The 20,980-nt window shown below is 48.3% G+C and overlaps 7 protein-coding genes across 7 annotated transcripts; 2 read left to right on the top strand and 5 right to left on the bottom strand.

The window, feature by feature from the left end:
* Positions 1–2,187: 2,187 nt before the first annotated feature.
* BKA67DRAFT_532909 (uncharacterized protein) lies at positions 2,188–3,012 on the top strand (the record flags this gene model as incomplete). The annotated part of the gene is made up of 1 exon (XM_046099614.1): positions 2,188–3,012. One exon carries the CDS (start codon positions 2,188–2,190, stop codon positions 3,010–3,012), a length of 825 nt encoding a protein of 274 aa, XP_045961950.1.
* A 1,225-nt stretch (positions 3,013–4,237) lies between these two features.
* Positions 4,238–5,418, bottom strand: BKA67DRAFT_532910 (uncharacterized protein; the record flags this gene model as incomplete). Its single annotated transcript, XM_046099615.1, has 3 exons — positions 4,238–4,806; positions 4,887–5,274; positions 5,374–5,418. The coding sequence occupies 3 exons, from the start codon at positions 5,416–5,418 to the stop codon at positions 4,238–4,240; spliced, it is 1,002 nt and encodes a 333-aa protein (XP_045961951.1).
* Positions 5,419–6,723: 1,305 nt separating this feature from the next.
* Positions 6,724–10,194, bottom strand: BKA67DRAFT_196286 (uncharacterized protein). The gene is made up of 3 exons (XM_046095391.1): positions 9,812–10,194; positions 6,951–9,716; positions 6,724–6,834 (listed from the first exon to the last, which is right to left on the bottom strand). Exons 1-3 carry the CDS (start codon positions 9,896–9,898, stop codon positions 6,829–6,831), a joined length of 2,859 nt encoding a protein of 952 aa, XP_045961952.1. The 5' UTR covers positions 9,899–10,194; the 3' UTR covers positions 6,724–6,828.
* Positions 10,195–12,865: 2,671 nt separating this feature from the next.
* On the bottom strand, positions 12,866–14,641 carry BKA67DRAFT_655965 (platelet-activating factor acetylhydrolase; the record flags this gene model as incomplete). Its single annotated transcript, XM_046106856.1, has 1 exon — positions 12,866–14,641. The coding sequence occupies one exon, from the start codon at positions 14,639–14,641 to the stop codon at positions 12,866–12,868; it is 1,776 nt and encodes a 591-aa protein (XP_045961953.1).
* Positions 14,642–15,880: 1,239 nt separating this feature from the next.
* On the bottom strand, positions 15,881–17,312 carry BKA67DRAFT_556136 (putative methyltransferase-domain-containing protein). The gene has a single exon (XM_046102136.1). The coding sequence runs from the start codon at positions 17,222–17,224 to the stop codon at positions 15,983–15,985; it is 1,242 nt and encodes a 413-aa protein (XP_045961954.1). The 5' UTR covers positions 17,225–17,312; the 3' UTR covers positions 15,881–15,982.
* A 251-nt stretch (positions 17,313–17,563) lies between these two features.
* On the bottom strand, positions 17,564–19,040 carry BKA67DRAFT_556138 (agroclavine dehydrogenase). The gene is made up of 3 exons (XM_046102137.1): positions 18,233–19,040; positions 17,985–18,181; positions 17,564–17,920 (listed from the first exon to the last, which is right to left on the bottom strand). The coding sequence occupies exons 1-3, from the start codon at positions 18,657–18,659 to the stop codon at positions 17,672–17,674; spliced, it is 873 nt and encodes a 290-aa protein (XP_045961955.1). The 5' UTR covers positions 18,660–19,040; the 3' UTR covers positions 17,564–17,671.
* A 220-nt stretch (positions 19,041–19,260) lies between these two features.
* Positions 19,261–19,916, top strand: BKA67DRAFT_532915 (uncharacterized protein; the record flags this gene model as incomplete). Its single annotated transcript, XM_046099616.1, has 3 exons — positions 19,261–19,514; positions 19,573–19,705; positions 19,761–19,916. 3 exons carry the CDS (start codon positions 19,261–19,263, stop codon positions 19,914–19,916), a joined length of 543 nt encoding a protein of 180 aa, XP_045961956.1.
* Positions 19,917–20,980: the final 1,064 nt, after the last annotated feature.

The raw sequence follows: 20,980 nt of genomic DNA on the forward strand, positions 1-20,980 counted from the left end.
TTCACTGACCCCATGCCTTGCTAGCTTTCACCAAAACGCAAAACTGCCGAGCCGTCCTGAGCCATTGAGGCAGCGTTGAAGGTTGGGTCTAATTCTAACCGATTCTCATAGTGCCCCATGCTAATATATCAGGCGGGTGGCACGGAAAATTGCGCACCTAGTATAGTGTACTATGGTATGGGTGCGCAATATTTCGTGTCACTAACCTGTGTATGAGCTGCATGCCCAGGTTGGGATTGGGGATCTGACAAATTGTGCGATATGCTTAGAGCGTAAATTTTGGTGAATAGCGTCGAATATTGCGATAATCACCGCCACTTACAGGTGGAAATGACGGCTTAGTTTCGCTAACTTTCTCCCATGTGTTGGAATATGGAACCCCAGGACCCGGTTTCCCTATTTTCAGTAGTATACGTCGTATAGTCAGCCAATCAAGAGGTCTTTTTGAGACTCCATAATCTGCAGCGCCAAACCCCCAAAGGGTCGCAAGACAACCCAAACTCTGACCCTTGCATACAACAGGATGTCGGTCAGATCCGAAAACCATGCAGCATGATCTTCCCATACCCGAATTGCAATCTCGCTACTAGTATTCCATATTTGTCGCTTTATTAGCGGGTTCAAAAGTACAACCAGATATAACGTTTAGCGACACTCAAGACCATCTTAGGCACGAGAAATGACTAGCAGGGTACTTTTCGACCTCTGCAGGGCTAGAGCCGGTTTAGTCTCGTTGGGTAGACAATCGGATCTGCAGCACGAAATATTATCGGCTGGCTGATAAGATCCGGGGCCCAAGCGAATCCGTCTGGATCCCGTCGCGGCCGGTTTCGCATTTGACAATAGTCGGATGAGAGTACCTGGACTGTTTCTGAGGAATTAATCAGCAATTGTGTCTATTTTGAGAAATCTTATTGGACATAACATCAACTGTTGGTCTTGATTATGTAACTTTTCTCAACAGGCGAGGTGTTTTCTCGGGGATTCCAATTAGTAATAGTTTAACCTGAGACTAGATTGATCGATCTGACCTTTGCATCACTGAAACTTGACTCAATGATGCCGCAAGCTCTTCACTTGATGGCAACATTCCAATAAATCGTGTACGCATTTTGTGCCCGGTGATGAATATTGTAGGCCGTACACCAAACGCAGTACCCGGGAATTTCCCTCATATCGACAACGCACGCAACGTCATAAGAAGGTTGAACGTAAGGGATACTGGGCTCGAATGGTGGTCTGAACCTGTCAGTATATAGCGAAACAGCATGACATGTAACCAGATACACGATTCTAACTACACTCCTGTTGGTGGATTGGAAATAAACACGCCGACTCTTGTGTCTACTGCTTAACTGTCTGTACCGAACAGTTTATTTCGAGCCTCTCTCGAGGCTTCAACTTGTTTGATCAACACTGCTAAACATTACCAAGCAAAATCCACAGTGAACATTTTCAAATGAACTTACGACAGAGGTTACAACCACGTGAAATTTACGGAGGTGAGCAATCTAGAATTATCGAAAAGGACCTAAGTGGCATAATATCGAATGCACGGTGATTCTACTTGTGCAGTTGTCGACGTTAAGACTGCAAGCGACAGCGCCAATGCTTGTCTTCACTGTTTGCAAGTTTGCAAGTTTGATTACAGATCAATCTTCCATATCAAGACAACTGTATAGGAAAGAGATAATGGGAGGAGGGGGTTTTGAATGAACCAAAGTTGCTTTGCCGATTGTAGGAGCGTGCAATTGAACAGTGAAGCACCGAAATAATGTCTGAAGCTGTTTCAACATGATGAATTGACACAGTCATGACGACATGAGTAGTTTGCCAATACTGATGCCTTCGTAATATCAAAACTTCATCCAGCTCTACTCTGAAAGCTCTGTTGGCTGGGTGCACCCGCCACTTTAATATCGAAGATATTCAAAGACCCCGGGAAAATTACAGTCACAATTCAAGACAGTCATACCACATTGATAGAATGTTTATTTCAGACACCAAGCATCCTGACCGCGGGAGACAGGTTGAGCTTAATCAAACGCCACTTCTAGATCTTACCTTTCCTTGCTTACGACCACATCATGACAACAAAAACAAAGAATAAGACTGCTCTGGTATTACCTTGACAAACTATACAGCCAATCTTCACCAACATTATATCTACACCAAATGTACATCAAGATGCCTTCCATCGTGCGAAGTCCTTCCCGACTCTCTACCCTGCCTCGTGAGCTTCGCGTGAAGATCATTGCGTCAGTCACATCTTCCGATGAGATACCTCGTGCATGGTTCCAGTACCGCCTAGTCTCAAAGAGCTTCAAGGACGATGTCGAGGATGCCTTCCGGACTGCTTTCCTGAAACGTCTGGTCGTCTACTATCCCCTCTACCACCTCGAGCTCGGACTCGTGTGTCTCGAACTCAGCTTCGAGAAGATAAGTGGTGATCGCGTTGTTTTCAGCAGAGTTGGAAACGAGGAAGACAAGCTCATCCCGTACTACGAGGGCAAGAGCGAAGAATGGAGCACATTGCGGCGTCGGCACTGGGAGCGAACTCTCCCACAGTCGGCTCCGGGCCAGGCTGGACATTTCGTCATCTTGGATTCCTCTATCATCATCGATTCTGAGCTGCCGGCATTGGAGGTCAATTACAGGAAGCTTGAGATATTGTTCCAGTGGAAGCAAATATGGAACAATTTCTGCGGCGAACTTCAGTACATAAGTGGTCGACTACCACGAGAGACCAATGACTGCCTGCCCAGCGATAATCACCACGGCAACCCTCATGCGTGGGATTACCTTGTCGCAAGACGTGCCCGCTGGGAGCGGACTCTGGAAGAAAATTGCGGCATGCACTGGAGTCCTATGCACGAATATGTTTTAGAGTGTATGATAGGTTGTCTGGCGGCGAAATGCACCCTAACAAAGTATATGTCCCGAGCGCAGCTGATCAAGAGACTTCGATATCGTGAAGAACACACGGACAGAAGAGCGGCAGACCAAGTGTAAACTATCTGCATGGCCAGATAACGTGGGATGAGGCATTGGTAGTAATCAGTGTGATGGGATTCGGCCGACGCAGCGCTGAAGATGAGCTTTGGTAGCGTGGGTGGAACATACTTACGTTGTCGTCTTCCAGCGCGTATACAGTACATCTTTTAATGAAAATTTCCGTCTGTCAAATATCTAATCTAATCGGAATATGGCCATCTTTCACCCCGTAGATTTTATCTTATTGGCACGGTTTTTCTTCTTCTCTTGTTCATTCTCCACAGTTTCTTTTTCTTTTTTAATGATTCTTAATTCCAGACTGGTTAATAACGTATGAAGTTCTTGCATTAATACTAAATAAAGAAATGGCTGACATGGCGTGATTGGGGCTCTGATGGTACTTTGCCGCAACATGGACGAGTCGCAGCTACTCAGCTAGAATAAACTATGATGTACCTAGCTTTTCAACCTCAGGAGTCCTTGATTAAATAAAATTTCGAGAGTCTGACCATATCGGCAAAATTAATTCAAGCAAAAGTAGCCCATTATCATATCGAAGCCTCCTGCCAGACTTTTGACAAGTCGGCACCATCTCCCAGAACTAACCCGTCTTAAATTTTTTTTCGTTGACTTCGTCTTCGACGAGGTCTTGTCCTGCAGAAGGGCCATGCTGGACGTGCTCTGAGACCAAACGCGGAAAGAAAGAGTTGTATATCCTAAACTCCATTGCTCCTAGACTAGGACGAGCTAATCAGTGGATGTTTTGAAGACCATGATGCTCGCGGTGCGACAAAATGGTTTTACACTCTCAGGCAAAAGGTCGACGATGGCTCTGGTGAATGACTCTGTCGCGGTATCTTGTTGCATGCTTTCTTTTGGGTTCAGAATGAAAGTTAGGCAGACCAGGCAGGATGAGCACTAGCGGGTTGAACACATTTCCTGGGTCGACATATTTGCTGCGCCTTTATTACACAGACGGCTATGGTGGGCTCTTTCATCATTTCCAGGCAAGCCATTGGAAATTTCAGGCGGCGTAGTTACGGACCTTTCTGACGATTCACTTATTACCGAAATTAACGGTTGGCTCGTGGCGGATAGTGAAACGGGCACAACAACAAACTTGAAATTGGGTGTGAATTCATGGCTTCCTAAACACCATCTAGTTTGCAATTCTAGGTCTAAGCTCAAGACAGGAAACCACACTATACATGCTCTAGATCTTTATCTTACACACGCCCAGTCTCTAGAACTTGTAAACCTGGTCCTTGGAATAACCAAGCTCGTTGAGTATACCAGTCAGCTCTCCTTGGTCCTTGGGGCTGACCTTGCCGCCAGAAACGGCCTTGTACAAACCAGGAGGACCGCACACAAAAATCTTGATGTTTTCGCTCTTGGGCTCGGGCAAGACAGTCTTGAGGAGATCCTTGGTGACAAAGCCCTTGCCGCCAGCCCAGTCCTTGGGAGGGTTGTCCAACACGTAGAATGCTCGGAAGCGTTGAGGGTAGGTGTTCTCGAGGTCCTCGAACTCGCGCTTCAGAAGAATATCCTCCTCGGAGATGTTGCCGAAGACCAAGGTGACCTTGGTCTTGTCATCGGGGTTCTTGAAGATGGCGCGAGCGAGCTGGTACATGGGAGTAATACCAGTACCACCTGCAATCAGAGCGATATGGTCGTGCTTGTTAGCCTCCCAGGAGTATTTTGGTAGAGGCCCCTTGAAGTCCAACCGCTGGCCGGGAACCATATCATGCAAGTGTGTTGACATAGGACCGTTGGGGTACTTCTTCACAATGAGGTCGATGTAGCCGCGGGTATCTACCGGTTATAGCAGTTAGCATGATTTCTGGACTAGACCTGGCGACTAAGGGAACGAGAAGGGCAATAGGCACACGTACCCTCGTCACTGGTAGGAGTATAGGGACGCAGGACGGGCTTCTCAGCACCGGCATCCTTGTACTTGGTCAGAAGCGCGCTCGCGACTGCCAAACCAGAGACCTGGTCGTCCTCGGGCAGCTTGAAGCGGAGCTTCTTGGTGTTGTGGTTGACAATCTCGACATCCTCCAGGAGCAGCGAGACGAAGCCCTGGTCACCACCAGTGAACGCCTTCTTAGCCGGTCCGCTCTCGACCTTGTTCTCGACCTTCTTGACGGCGGACTTGCCCTCGGGGGTCTGGAAGAAGAAATACCCGGCTCCGCCTGCTACAGCTGCACCAGCAACGTAGATGAGAGGGTTGGTTCCCGTCTTGGGGGCCTCGGTGGCATATGATCGCGAGGAAAGCGCAGCCTGCCGTGCATCATGTCAGCTCCAAGGGCTCTCAAACAGCCGTCCCGGTCAGTGCGGAACTGGCGGGTGTTTAGGCCTAGAGCACTGAAGGAAACTTACGCGCTTCAAGGGCTGCGCCGCTCGGAATGCTGCTCTGGAAAACATTTTGGGTGGTGTTTGTGTGGTCAAGAAAGCCTATGACTAGATCCCGAACTCAATTGACAGATTTGTGGGATAATTTGGGGGATGTGAAGAAGCTCGTCAGTTTGCCGATCTATGGTGAGCTACAATCAAATGCATGACGTAGCTTGGCCAATCACGTGATAGCTCTCACTCTTCACTCCGTACCTTGGTAGTGTTACAGCCCAGATGCAACGTATAGACTGGGCAACCTATTTCGTGGGAGTAGTCAAGTATGCATATCCGTTAACCACCGATTACGGCGAGTATTGCACACAGGAGCCGACAAACGCATAAACTTTGGCTTGGTCCAGTCCAGTGACCGTTCCAGACTCTTTGCCGTTGAGATGGTGAAGATTTGGTAACAACCACTTCCGGAGTGCATGAGCCTTTGCGTTTGCCCACTTTTTGCACGTGGCTAATCCATTTATATGTAGGTTAGGGACATGAGGACATGGACTGCTATAAGTTATTACATTTCAAAGAGATCATGCTTTTCGTTGCATCGTGACTCGTCCGATCAGAACCCTGCAGCCTCTACTACCAAACATCGCTCTATCTAATTACCAATGTCTTTTCCTGGATTCATCTCTCTTCCCTTTCCTCTTTCATTACCTGTATACACACTGTCCATGCTCTTACATAATGTACCAAGTGTACCCATCTGCGTCAAGTACGTAGTTACAGGTTTGACAAACGTGGAAACCGCCACCTAGCCGCGAAATGCTGATGGATTCATCAATGAGAACACATTATCCGATTCAGGCAAGACTGATTCTCCAAAATACCATAATGCTATAGAAAATATGGATAAGGCTTTTGCTAGGGGTAGACGTATCTTGTGGACAAATGAAAGCCAGTGACTCAATGATTTCAGTGAATGACATGATGCAATCCGGAGTTCAAACCTTCTCAAAACCCGACGCCCTACCGGCCCACAGCACATACTGTTTTTGTAGGCCTATACGCCATCCTGGCATTCTTCAACTACCATGTAGCTTTTCCTTGAGATACACCATCGCTGCGTATCCCGAACAGCATTGCGTAGTCATACCGTGCGCGCACCAGGGACACTTTACTGTTGTCGTGATGGCGGCTGACACGCCAAGCTGTTTGTCTTCAATGATCGAATCGGGCTTGGCCATGCACTCATACACTCGAGAGGGCATGTCATGGAAGAAGTGACAGCTACAACATTCCACGAGTACCTTGGCGATTGGTTCTCCTCTCTTCTCAGAAGATGCTGAGCCCTTGAGATGTGGTAAAGATGGCCGTTGAGCATACACTGGGCGGAGTGCACGAGTAGAGACGTTCGTTGTTGGTGCCGTTTTTCGAGCCTCTTGCAAGTATGCTCCTGATGAAGAAGTGTCTGCTGATCCTTGAGAAGCTGAACTGTTATTTCTGGGTGCTTTTAGCGCCGAACGACGGGGAGCTGGCGCTTCAACCTCCAGTTCAGGAGGTGGAGAATTGGGAAGACTCATCGATGAAAACCCCGCTGTGTTCTTTGTTATACCTACGGACAAGTTTTTCCCGGGAAATGAAGAGACACTTTCGCCAAGGTCGATGGCAGAATGAGCTTTAGGCGGTAGATGCTGTCGTCTTGCGATCGGTGTGATCTCTGCCATCTCCTCTGGCATTTCTGAACCCTCTTTGAGCATCTCTATCTCTTTCATTGACGGACTCTGAGCTATGTACTTGGGTTGGGGAGATGTCGGTGTACCATTATGACTGTCTTCCGATTTGATCGAGCCTGTCTTTCTGTTAGGAGGAGCGCCTCGCTCCAAGGTGACCTGGTTTGCAGATCGTTGGGATAGTTCCAATACTTTGGAGCGATGCAACCTCCTGATCGTTTTGTCGTACCCATTACTGACGCTATTGGACATCGGTCTTGCCTCGTCAACAGATGCGCCTGCTTGCGATTGAGGCCGTGAAATATCAGGTGTGGTCGCGGTAGAAGGCGAATAAAATGGATCGTTGTATGTTGAAGAATATGACCTTTCCGAAACGCTTTGACTTGGTTCTTCCTCAAGAGAAGGACCGGGAATTTGCGCCTTATCTTCTACCTTTATTGAGACGTCATCATGAGCAGAGAGAGTTGGGGAGTCACAGGATTCTGAAAGCCTGTCATCTTGCAATGAGTCGGTCTGTGATGGCTTTCCGATAGCCTTACTGCTATCCTCGACTCCATCTTTTGGGCCTTGGCTCGTCGTTTCAGTCCATATCAAGTCAATATCTCCGTATTCGTCTTCCGTCATCTTCTCCTCCATACTGTGAAATGAGCGAAAATCTTCTTCAATGGGCGAACGAAGTTCCAGTGATGGTGGCGCATATGACTCCGAGATAAAGGCGAAGTAGTCTGCCGATTTCTGCCGCGTGTGATGTTGTGGCTCGGCTTGGCTTTCTGCCGTCTGTAACTGTTGATCAATAGACGTCACAAGCTTCTTAGGAGATCTCCTAGATCTTTTGATGACACCGGCATCCTGAGAGCCCGCACGACTTGTTTCTTTCAATTCTGCGATTTGCGGCACAGCAGATTCGGGTGGTCTACATGGCGACTCGAGCTTACCACGGTCTTCCGTGCTCGAGCCTGGTCGAGTCACAGACGTCTGAGCAGATGAAGAAAATGGGACGTGCTCTATATATGGGCTGTGACTTTCAGACAGTCGATCGACAGCATCTGTGTATACAGTCGCATAACTTTTGTCACTTTCAGGGCTAATCGTTGGTGTTGGGTGCTCGAGCACGGCCACTTGGTGATAGATTGGCATCTTTGGCTGGTTCAGAGACGGGAAGTTGCGCCTAGTCTCCCTGACGCGATTATTTTGGTCATCGGTTTGGATGTTTGCTTGAATCGGTGGCGGCACTGTAATCAGATCTTGGTGTTGAGATCTGGTTTGTCCGACATGCGTTGGCGGTCGACGCCGGCCTTCATTGGCAATCGGGGCGTCTGATACCGGTGGCTGGACATGATGCTGACGACAGGAGTCAGTAACGCGCGCGTCCTCGTAGTCGCTACTAGAATCTCTTGGCTGAATAATGTGCGCTAAAGCCTGCCTGCCCCGAGTGATATTCACATGCTGGACTTCTGTTTTTTGAATGACATGGGCCGCAAGCGCCGGTTGATTTAATTCTTGGCTGTGTGCCAACTGTATTGGTCTTGCTCCAAAATGACCCAAACTCTCAGGCTGCTGACTCGCCACCACCACCTCCTCCTCCTCCTCCTCAGTGGGCTCGGAACTCTTCGCATATAGATAGGAAGGTCCCCTAATCTTGGCAAGTAAAGAATTGCTTCGACCGTGGCCGAAAGACTTACGACTTTTCCCAGCTTGTCGCTCCTGTGAAGATTGTGATTGAGTTGAGGTAGACTGGGTCGACATGATTGAAGGTGGTTTGCGAGGATTTAGAAAAGCCGTGTCACCTCTGAGCCCTTGCATTTGCTCTGGAAAAGCCGAGACGCTTCTAAAAGAGCCGGCGTCCTCCATGCTGTTGTTTGAATCTTCAACCTGGACCTTTTGCGCAGGTGGAGTGTTGCTACTGGAAAAGCGAAAGCTTGAGAATAAACCTTTACTCTTTGGTTTTGTGTTGGCCTCTGCTGGAGGTTGTCTTGGATGGTTATGGTGGTTTGTCATGGAGTCTGGAGGATAGTGGCTGGTTGAACGATTAACAAGCCTGTCGCCAGGTTTCTGACCTCCAGCAAGTTCAGGTGCCGAAACAGATCGATCGGATTGTGCGGGCCGAACCTCAGGATTGATCGGAGGACCAACTTTGTTGAGCCTCTTTTTGGCCGAATCCTTGAGCGCCTTCCCCTGTCGTTCTTGCTGTTTCTTCTTTTGCGCAGTCTCGCCTTTCTTTGACTTTTGCTTCTTCTGTCCGTAGACTTGCCAACTTGGCGACTGGCATATAGATGACTGATCAGATGCGTCGTCGTCGTCTTCTTCTGGTTCTGAAAACGTTACAGTCTTGCCTCGTTCCAAAGTGTCCGTTGGCCGGCTTCCTGGGGAACCAAGTGCGTGGAAGGCTGCTTCTGGGTCACGTGCTCTCACGGCCAAGACGGAGGTTGAGGTCAAGGAAGGGGGCACAGATATTGAAAGCGGCGGCAGGCCGGAGTTCCTGCGGATGGTTTTCATGATCATGTGTGTGTTTTGGTGGGAGACTGGTGGGTGGGCACTTGCACGCCGAGCTTTCAGTGCCGGATCTGGCTGTGCGGAAGATGCTGATCTTGTATTGGCACGTCCAAGCGGTATGAGGGGTGGTGTTGAGTCATTGTCTTGGAGACGCTGCAGCTATAAAGCAGAGAGTTAGCTATTAGTGGCCGGTAATAATGGAGGCCCAGCCAATACAGTTGCGAACAGTAGAGTCGTAGCCGGGATCTACACACCTTGTATTTCTGCTCCAACTCCAACATGCGGGACAGACTATCCGCCCTCGCGCGGCCTACGGGCCTCGCATTTTGCATGGTAGTCATATTGCCGATTACGCGGCCAGCAGGCAATAGTTGCACGCGGCAGTATGTACTGGTCTGCGGAAGCAAGAGCAAGTATTGCGGGATACTTGCGTGATCTGAGGCCAAAGGAAACCAGGGCCGGCCGCCGTAAAAGCCGCCTGTCTATCAACGTGCCAGAATCGCACGTTGCCCTCCGACTGGTATTGGCTGGCCTCTGAGAAAAAAGTCTCAAGACTGAGATGGAGGTATGGGGCAACTTGGGGGTGAAATTAGTATAGAAGTTGCCCTAGCAGTGAATGCGCAATTCCGTACAGCCGGGTCAATATGGATGTCTAGTTTCTGCCGAGCAGTCGGTGGGCTTCACTGGATAGCCAGCAAGATTCAATGCTTCTAGACAGATTCTAGAAATCTGCAAGCATGTAACTGAATTGTCCAAATGATGTGATTGGCCGTTTAATTGGGAGTCACCCAGGTCAAGTGACGGTGAATTGATTGACCCCAATAGCTAAAGGCGACTTGAATATGCCAACATGTAAACAGCCAATTAGGAAAGAATGACCAACCAGGGCCACTTGATGTCGAGCTGGGTGGGAAACTGAAGGAGAATTGGCAATCAAAAGTTCAGATGATCAAAGAGGAATTTAGTCCAGATGAATAGGCTTCTAGGGATGCCAAAAGGACACCGCGCGCCTGGGCTGTTTCTTAACCAGATGCAGCAAGAAGCTATTGAGCTTCGGCGCTGATCAACAAGAGAACAAGCTTGAATGGCCACATGGTTCAACCCAGGGGTATGATCGCACGACCCGGCTGAATTGAAGCCAGGAGAGGACTGGTGGGAACATGGAGAGAGACTCAAGAAAGGGACGAAACAATCCGCGTGAACGAGAGTAATCCGAGCGTCGTTGGCTGAGTGCGTGCAGATGACATGGAGGTGTCGATTGTTGGGGGTGGACAAACAACCACAGACCTCCCAGCCCAAGCCCAGCAAGTCTATCACTTCTGATGGGCCGAAAGGCGGAAGCATGCATATCCTCAAAATCAGACAAGCCGCTACTCTTGCCAATCGCCGTCTGCATACAAGTTGACACTATCGGAAAGCAATAAAGTGACACGGCGAAAGCTGCAGAGTAAGACCGCAATTGACTTTGTAGCCAATATTGAATGCGACCCCCCAGCACCGTAAGAAGCATCATAAAGCCACCGATCAACCAAAGAGATCTACAGTAGAATTTAACTAGACCTGATTTGGCGGAGGCAACAACGGGAACTCTTGATGGGCTCCGGAGCTGGGTATGTACCATTACTACATCAGGTCTAGCCCTGACGATCCTGAATCATGTTTTCCCGCCAACAGAGTTCCGAGCACAGACACCTTCGCTTCAGACATCTACACTTATGCTTATTACGACAATCGGATGAACAGAGCGCCCAAGAAAGGCTTGCATTTGAAGGTCTCTACTCAAGAGGCATCACGCTGGAGGGGGGACTTTTTCTTTCTTTCTTTTTTTCTAAGCATTGTTCAGCCATACTTCCCCATATGTTCTTAACATGACATAGATTACTGGACATGATAGTACTGCATTTTCTTAGTCCCGATTACCTGAAACCACCTAACTAACGCGATGCACCGAAAATCAAAACGATTGCTTTACCTGAGCCCGATTGCTTTAATTGTCTAGTTGCGGCTTCTGGTTTGTTGCTGCACCTGCAAGTCAGATTCGTGTTCCCACCCTCAAGCAAGGAGTTGCGAAGAGACCCATTGCGACCCAAAGCTTCTAGAAATAGTTTCTCCAGGCTCTTGGAGACTTACATGCGCGCCACTGAATCATAAAGCCGGGATGGAGTCATGGTGCAATTTGGGTTGACAGTATCACTTATCCCTTATCCTTCAGTTATGTATGTAAAGTCGGGTGCAGCCGGGCTAGCGAAACGCTCGTCAGGGATTCTCCAGTTTTCAGGGTCTCTGCGTGTCGAGCCGTTCATGATGCAACACTAGCTAGCAATATTGCAATGCCAAGGCTCGGAGAATATCGACTCGCCAGCTTTATCCAATTTAGCCGCTTGACTACAGAGCAACAAGGTACGCGTCTGTTTCCCTTCAACATGTATACATGTCCTAGTTTGAATTGCCGTCTGATGCGTACCATATGTTTACCGGCTAGGTGGCGAATATTGGTTTACTACAAAAATATCACCAGACATGGAATGTACATGATCCTCTAGCGGTCAAAGAAGTTGCTCATCGGGATCTCGGTGAGGATCAAATCTGTAGCAAGTAGCATTGTCCTACAGTCTGAATTCTTAGGGCTGGACAAGCAGGAGGCGCAAAGTGCCACCGATAGGTCCAATATAGTTGCACTCTGTAGACGACAACACAGAAGCGCACGGGAATACCTGGGTATGATACAGGTGCGTGCATTGGCGACACGATCTGATCGTCAGAAATGTGTCCATATTGTAGTACACAGATGCTTCCTGCCTCAAGAAACCGGTTGCATGGTGGATCATTGACTGTCAGAAATAGTTCAGTCCTTAGCCGAATGAACTCAATCTACAAAAAAGCTTTCATCTGTGTACTGAATATTGACTTTTACGGTTGAATGCCATTGGTTATTGAAGGTAGTGGTGGCTAGTTAGTCTTTGCACGAGAGGAAGAAACCAATCTCCTACCCGTATTTGAAAGCGATTTTCTTTCTAAGCTTGTGCCGGTCTTGGATTGGATTTCAGAAAAGCTTGCACACACTCTGTAAGGCCAGAAAAGAAAGGGTACACTTTTATTGAATCAAACCCCTGACAAAAGAGGTGTATACCTTCTGATCGCCTAATTCGGGAATCTGATTGTATCTGCTTAAATTTGGCGAGATTATGCTCTAAAACGTCCTTGACCCTGGCTGTTGCTTCATATATTCATTTCGCTAGTGGTATTGTTGTATATTAACCGAACGGTATCAGAACGCCACAAATACCATGCGTTATATAGTGATGCAACTACGCAACGACGCACTGCGACGAGTACGTACAGTTCTGTCGTGAGTTCCATCCAGGTCGACTTTGCGGACAAGCAATAGCCTCGCCACTCGGGTTTACGTGCATCCAGACCTCATCGCCCAAAGGGTGCGTTACTAAGCCGGTGAGCGGCTTTCCGGAAGCGTCAGTCGGCACTTTTGTTTTTGGTGTCCTGCGAAACCAGCTCATAATTCGGAGTCGAAATTCGTTTGGAATCCGAAGACGTGCTGCCATCCATTTCTCCGCCGGCTTGTTATCGCTTGGTAAGGAATCAGTGAGAGAAAGTGACTTAGTTTCCAGTATGCCTTCATCGACCCAGGAGCTGCCGGATGTTTGCTCCGAAGGCAGTACTTTCTTCAGGAACTCCAAAGAGGAGTTTGTAGTCAGCAAGACCGCGCGCCTTGGATTTATCACATTCTTTGCGAACCACGACATCCATCGAGAATACAAGACGGCGAAGTCGGTCTGCGATAGATGGGTCGAGCCCTTGACAGTCATCATCCAGCAGGGTACACCGGCGTCCCTGGTTTCCTTACAGATATTCAATACCGATTCGAAGTTTTCTGACCAATGCATAAATGCCTCAGATCCGATAGTCAAAAGCGGCTTCGTGACCGGCCTTTGAGCACCTTCAGCGATTGGGACTGCAGGACCCCAGGCATCGAGCAGAATACTCTGGCCAACCCAAGGGAATCGGTCCTCTTCACGAGCAAGCTGAACGCATGTAGCTCCTCCGAACGAATGTCCCATTATGGTTACGTCGTGTAGATGCATCCGACCAACCCAATCTGCCCAGTCGACATTCTCCAGGCCTTTAGAACTCGAGCCGACATTACCCTTCTTTCGCAGATTGCTTTTGAGTACTAAGTCGCCCTTGTTGCTATTGATGAGCTCCATGGCATAGTAGGCTTCAGCTATTTCCGCCATTCTCATTTCAATTTGAGCATCACGGAGATCATGATCAACACCTCGTTGGTTGTGTGGGGAAGTATCTTGCGCGTTGTCCTTGGGCCATATATAGTCGACCACATATGAGTTTTTTGATTTCGTATTGTCCAAGATCTTCCAATCTGCCAAGTTGCCGCTTGGCGGAATGTTCACGTAGCTCCTTGCACCGCTTCCATCTCGGTGCTCGACAGCTACCACAATAAAACCATTGCTTGCCAGCTCCCCACAGATAGAGCTATAACACATTCGGGAACCTCCAAGACCGTGGCTGAATATAATCACGGGGAACTTTGGCTTATTCATGGCGTCTCCTCCAGATGTCTCGAGATCATGACCGCCGACGTCACTGAGCTCTTCTCCAGGCCGGCATCCGGCAAGCTTGGCATTTCGAAGTGCAGGTACCTTGGTCCACATTGTAGTAGCAGCAATGTAGGCTGTAACGGGCATGTGAGGTATGTTCAGAAACTTGGCATAGCCGCGACATGTGGGAACCCGTGGTCTAGGTAACCAGGTCGCCCTCGACGGCTTGTGTCCAGATTTTGCGGAGGAGCTGATGTCGCATGGGTAGTAGATCGAAAGAAGTACCGTGTCCATACGTAGAGCATGCACGCCCTCTCTCTTGAAATGCGAAAACGTCTTTGGCTCGCGGGCTGGGAGCTCAATCTCCATAGTCCCTACACTGTACGGGCCGGAGTACGCAGGCAAAGCATGAAACATTCGTTCTCGAATGGTCCGCGGCGGTGCCGGCGCAGTGATGCGAATCTGTTTGCCCTTGTTCTGTTTCCCCTCCTCCATCTCCGGCGTGGTCATTGCTTTGCCTGATTTGTCTTGACCACGACTGCCAAGATGTTGAGCTTCCATTCCATAAAAACGAGGGATGTAGAGTCAAATCTGGGGTGTGTTTTTGCACCGAATACATCATAAAAACTAGTGAGAGAGAAAAAGAAAAGTCTCAAATTTAAAGTGCCTTGCGGATAGGGTAAGAAGGAAAAGATTCGTCGACATGGTCGCGTGCGAGTCGCATGTTACCGGGGCTAATGTCTGCAAACAAAAGATTGACGTCATTTGGGCCAGGCCCGAACAGTAACCCGTCAGGGCGGGAGGTCTTAGGGTATCCGCCAAAACCGTTGTTGACCGAGAACCAATTTTCATTTGATTTATGCTAGCAATTTTTGACGTCGGGCATCCCCAGCGATCTGTCGTGCTGTTTTGTTGATGCTGTAACGGATCATTGATCTGGACGAACATTGCATAACACTTAGGTTGAGATCTTTGCACACGTTGCTTGGCAGGGGCTTTCCACATGCCTCCTTGAAAGCGTAGATACGCAGCGACTAAACCCATATATTGACAATTCAGTGGAGCACATTATAGCTGGTTGTCGTCGATTTGGGCGGAGCTGTTTAAAATACCTACCTTAGTTGGGAAAACCACAAGTACCGGTCAGGTTCCGACACAATAGCTACAGCGAGTAGCGAATTTATCTACATACAAAGGCCCTATCTTGCAAGTTCTCTCGGATGTATTTGTGGTGTGCCGGTTGTTCGCTAAATTGCATAGTATATAGCACTAAACTAAGACGTCAAATGAGGTCCCTTACTATATGAAGAATGAATTAGAACAAGTATTCCGTTTGTTTTTTTATATTGATTACTTGTTAAATAAATGTTGCTTTTTCTTGCAAAGAACATCTCAATTTGCATAGAAGAGTATTGTATTGTTTGCTAGGAAACATCACACATCGTATGAGGAAATTATGTACGAGGACTAGTTAATTTCTAAGGGAGTAGTATGGCCTTTCTATAATAAGTTCTCTCTCTTGCTGTTCCCCCCCTGTTATCAACTTTGCATTAAATTCTGACAATATGATGCCAAGCCACCATTGTCGGGCGAAGATAGTATTCTTTTAATGGTTACACGCTGCAACTCTTATACCGCAAGTAAAACGAACACTAGCGTTAAACTTTGCCAAATAGTGAGAACGTTGTACATCATTTATAAATTTAATATTTTATGTTCGTGTCTCATGTGTATCATTTTACAATATGTCTAAGTATTTCTGCTGGCGTTCTATATCTATCTTGTCTCTCTTATCTCTCTATGCTCTAAATATGTGATTATCCTCATGACCTGAACTCCTTTATCCTGCCTCTAGGCCTCGCTCCAACCAATCTTGAAAAGATCATAACCGGTTTCGTCACCTCGTCCAATGCCACTCCGTTTCTGAATTCGTTCTTCTTCCAAGATCCTCAATTTACGCCCCTTATTGTCCCTTGGTAAATAATCCACATTCCCAAAAGCAGATGCAACTGTGTCGCTGATACCCTCAAACTTGCCGTTTTGGCGAACAGTTGCCATCAGCCAAAAAACGCCGTTAGGCTTTAGATAATGCCCAACACAGTCTCGTATCCATATGGCATGCTCTGGAGCATATATGACATCCGTAGCGACGATCAGGTCCGCCAGGCGATCCAAAGGAGCCTCGAAAGTCGGCGCTGACCAGTCGAGAACACATGTTTGCAAAGGCGGTGATACCATCTCTTGAAAATTGGCCTTCACGTTATCTTGAAGATTGGCAAGGACAGCGGAATGGTAGTCTGTTGCAACAACATCGGCGTTCGAATATCCCAGATAAGGAAGTAGCTTGGCAAGCGTCAGACCAACAAGTCCTGTACCTGCACCCAATTCAATAACGCGTGGTGAATCGCTGAGTTTTGTGATATCAAAGCGCTCAGGTTTTGCACAGATAAGGTCTGAGAACACAATTGAGGCGCCCCAGCTTTGGAGCCCAACATCTGTGTGATCATTTCCAGTGCCGATGGGTTTATCCATGAGCTTGACTTCAACTTTCGCTGGCACATCGGTGCTCGTGAACAACATGGGACCGACGTCAAATTGAAAGTTGCGAGTGATTCCAGAATCTTTCTCATCCGCGTCCTGCTCTACAGTGCTGCTGAACGAAGCAAGCACGTAGGAGGCCTGGTCCACGGCCCGTTCACACTCGTCTTCTGAGCTCCAAATGGACAAGCCCTCGGAACGTGCGATGAAGCCGGTTAACCAGCGCAAGGCATAATTGCGCTCAAAGCCATCGGCGCGCAGACTGTCAAGGACATCTTCGTCATCTTCATTCGCGCTACCTCCTTCGTCGCCAGACACGTAACCGGAATCAACCGGCTGTGTATGGGGTTTACTGAGTGGCGAGTCGGATTTTGATTTCTCGCCATAGAAAGTCAGTGCTGAAGATAAAGGACAGTAAAGCGCACGAAGGTTGTGCAACGCGGCGAGGATGTCCTCCTCGGTGAGTGCATCTAATGAGCGCAAAGGTGGCAGGCTGCTGGTGGGAGGCTGAGGGCAGCCGCGTATGAGACTCATTGCGAGGAGCGCTCCGCGCATGCACGTATGCAACACGCAAGACTGGCCTCACCGCGCAGGCGTTGAAGTTTGGTAATGGTAAAATTGAACAGATCAAAGAAAATGTGGCAATGCGAACATGCAAAGGACCTCGGTAGATATTTTTATTTTTCGAGGCCCTAAAGTGGATCCTTGCGACGGTCTCGGCGGGCCCAAAATGAAGCTATCGTGGTTTTCGGAAGGAGCCGAGTCAGATCCCACGTGGGCCCGTCTCAAGTTTCAACACGCTGGGGTAACTGTGGGGGATGGCAAGTCCGAAAATGTTCATGGACAGTGATGGTGGTGGATTAAGCATGATTATCACTTTGTTCCAGGCCCAAATTTTTTTGAAAGAAACTATATTTGGATTGGATCACCGTCCTTGCTTTTCAAGGGTTCATTGACGGTGACCGAGTCAGGTTGGTGTTGGACAAAACGGCCCGGTCAGAATTACTGCCAGATTACCTTGTTTTCATCCACGAATTCTCTGAAACTCCTTGGCTTCTTCCCGGTCACTGTGAGCACGGTGTCATCTAAACGATCCTCGCCGCCATGCTTGATGATTGTATCCATTGCTGCAAGGATGCTGGCATATTGCGCCGGCATACCAAACTTCCCATGTCGATGCGCAAGCTCGTCTTCACTGAGCTCAGCATACACGATTTCACGTCCCAGCACCTCAGTAAAAATTTGCGCTAGCTGGACCACGCTGATGTCAGCTCAGTCCTATCATGGTAAGTGAGGGGATCTTAGGGTATCTCACATCTTTGTGTGTGTACAGTTTCCCTCCCAGAATAAGAAATTCTCTGTTGGGTGCTTCAGCAGTTGTAAGCGCATGATGTGCAACAGCTGCGATATCACGTGTTGACACCCAAGGAACCTTGCCGGAACCTGTCGCAGAATAGATCTTATTTTCCTCTTTGATAGACTTGAAGTGATTTTCATGGTCAGAAAAGTTCTCTGCTGCGTTGTTAGCGTTATGTCGACCAGAGACGGCATCTGTCAACTAACCCTGAAACCATGTAGGCCTCAAAACTGCCCACTCAGCCTCAGCCTTGTCACCAAGCTCCCTGAGGTACTGGTGAATCTGCCCCATCGCAGGCCCGCCATCTTCTACTTGGCTGGAGCTCAGAAGCACAAATCTAATTGCCCCCTTCTGGCGAGCCAAGCCGATGAATTTCCGTGCTACCGGACCAGGCTCGAGCATGCCCGGAACTACAATCCAGACCGAACTAACAGGTGTCGGACCAGCTGATAGTGCTGCGTCCCATGTTGACTCGTCATGCCAATCGAACTTTACGCCGGTGTACTTGGCCGAGTCTGAACTCGAGCCGGAACGCGAAGCAATCACAACTGGGTAGGTAGGGTATAGGAGTGGTGCTATTTCACGGGCCACTTTACCTGTACCACCTAGCAAAAGGATTGTACCTGTGAACATGATGATGGGCGACAAGATGTTTGGGATGTTGCTTATATGGTGTGCAATGGAAGTTTAATTGTTGATTTCTCCTGTGCCGAAATGATATGCAAAGCTTTCTATATATTACCTTGCCGATATAGAGGTAGGCGGTTGGCTTGGTCTCTGAGAAATTAAAGCCGGAATTCCGTTTCTAGGCATTAACCCTCCGAGCGATTTCAGTGTAACGGAGACAAGACCTATAATGTTGCCCGGTGAAATTCCCCGCTCGATCTTACGATCGTCCCACAGCGGCCAATGTCGGCCTTTATGACGGAGTTTATTTGCTTATACAGACCGCCAAGACTGGGGAATAGAATCACACGGGGTTTGAGCGGAGGGTCGTAGTTTGGTGATTGTGATAAACCATGGTGGATGAGCAACCGCGAGAGATGTAAAATTCGTGCGCTAGATCATGCGGAAGAATAAAAGGAACCGACGTCCGATAATTGTTACCAACGCAATGACTTCTGCCTCTTTTGCTTATAAGTCTGATACATTAATTGCACCGCACCGGGATTCAGCAACTTTGGTTCATACGAAACCCGATACCATACTTTCGTCTATACCCAATGACAACAAAATGATGGCGCCGGCTTACGACATCCAGACCTACTTGCTCGACAAGTCAAACATCGAAGATACCATCCAGAAGCAGGTCCTGTACTACGACTTAAAGGACGTATCACTTCTGGAGCAGGAGGTTTATGCGCCAGAATGCATCATCGATTATACTGCCATGTTCGGCGGCGAGCCGTGGCATACAACAAGCAAGGACTGGGCAAAAGAGGTGGTTGAACTCACGGGAACTCTGGACTCGGCACAGCATTATCTTTCGTAAGTTACAGACATTCGGGTGTAAGGTACACGGTCGCTGATGTTTTCCCATATTCAGTGGCATCTTAGTTCGACTGCCACAACCCGGATCTAATGGCAATGGCAGGCCGGAGACATGCACGGCGATTGCGAACGGTGGGGCGCATATGGTGCGACAGGAGGCCGAAGGTGGACAACTTCTCCACAATGGTGTAGGTTCCCTCTTCCGGATATTTCATCGTGTTTACGATCGCTGACGACTTTCAGGGACGACAAGATTATGAGGTCGTGCGTTTGCCCGAGCTTGAAGAGCAGGGCGAAAACCCGTGGAGGATTCGTACTCAGAAAATCACTCCACTTTGGACGAAAGGAAATCCTCGAGTACTCGAACTCATGAATGGGGGTAGTATCATACCCAAGTGATTGGTCGAGGACAAGGCATAATAAGACACCTCTTCAGCGGAAGTACAAAACCTGGTAGAGTGCGAAATGGTAAGTCAAGTACCGTAGTTCGGCTAGTGAATCGGTAAGAGTGAGATTGTTGGCATGATCGATGGTGAATGTTAGATTCCCTAGATAGTGCTTTGTTTTTGTTTTATTCAGTCCTTTGATGACTCTTCATGGTCATGTCTTTCTTGTGAAATATATCGGTGAGTGCTCAAAGGTTTCCGTGCTTATTGCAGGGCTCAGCATCGATAGTGTGCTCAATTAAAGGTCCTTCAACTAAGGTGTGGCCCGTCCCTTTTGGAAGCGAACTCTTCGGAGTTCTGAACGGTCCTGCCATCGCCAAAGCTCGACCACAAGTCGATAACGTAAGATCAACTCGTAGGCGCTCACATAGCAGCAAGAAAGATGCGATGAGGTTCGTCATGAAAACGTGTTGAGAACGCGTTAAGAATCGCTGACAGCTGATTGCAAGAAATGCAACCGGGCACCAAGAATATAGCTGCGCAGTTGCCTAATGCCACTGTGGCTTGGAGCTTCTAATAATGCAAATGGGCAGTTGATTTTCCTTCTTTTTCTTTTTCTCTTCCTTTCCTTTTTTTTTTTTTTTTTCAGCCTCAAGCTGTCAAATGTGGAGCCTCTGCAAGTTCTAAGCGTTTAGCTTTTAGCTTCCAGTGAGGTGAGGTCATTCGTGGCGGCGCCTTACAGTTCCACCCACAGTACCTTGCCATTGCCTCGCCTCGCCAACCTGATCAATTTAGCCGTCTGGAGCAAGAACCGCACGCAACAGTACAATCAGCTATCAAATCTATTCATGCCCAGTACAGGCCTGCAACGTTACAGATCCCCATGAGGGTTGTCTTGGTGATTCACTACTAAAACTACCTATTGCCGGCATTCCAACCTCAAAAATTCAGTCGTTATCACTTTCAATGGCCCCCCCGTCCAAACGGGGACCGTCGGCCTCGGTTCTGGTAAGAATACTCGATATCAAATGCTTTTGTTACCTTACAGATAAGGAGCCCTAACCCAGCTGCGTTGAT

The sequence above is a fragment of the Truncatella angustata genome, assembly GCF_020726525.1.
Source record: "Truncatella angustata strain MPI-SDFR-AT-0073 chromosome Unknown BKA67scaffold_2, whole genome shotgun sequence".
Lineage (NCBI taxonomy): Eukaryota > Fungi > Ascomycota > Sordariomycetes > Amphisphaeriales > Sporocadaceae > Truncatella > Truncatella angustata.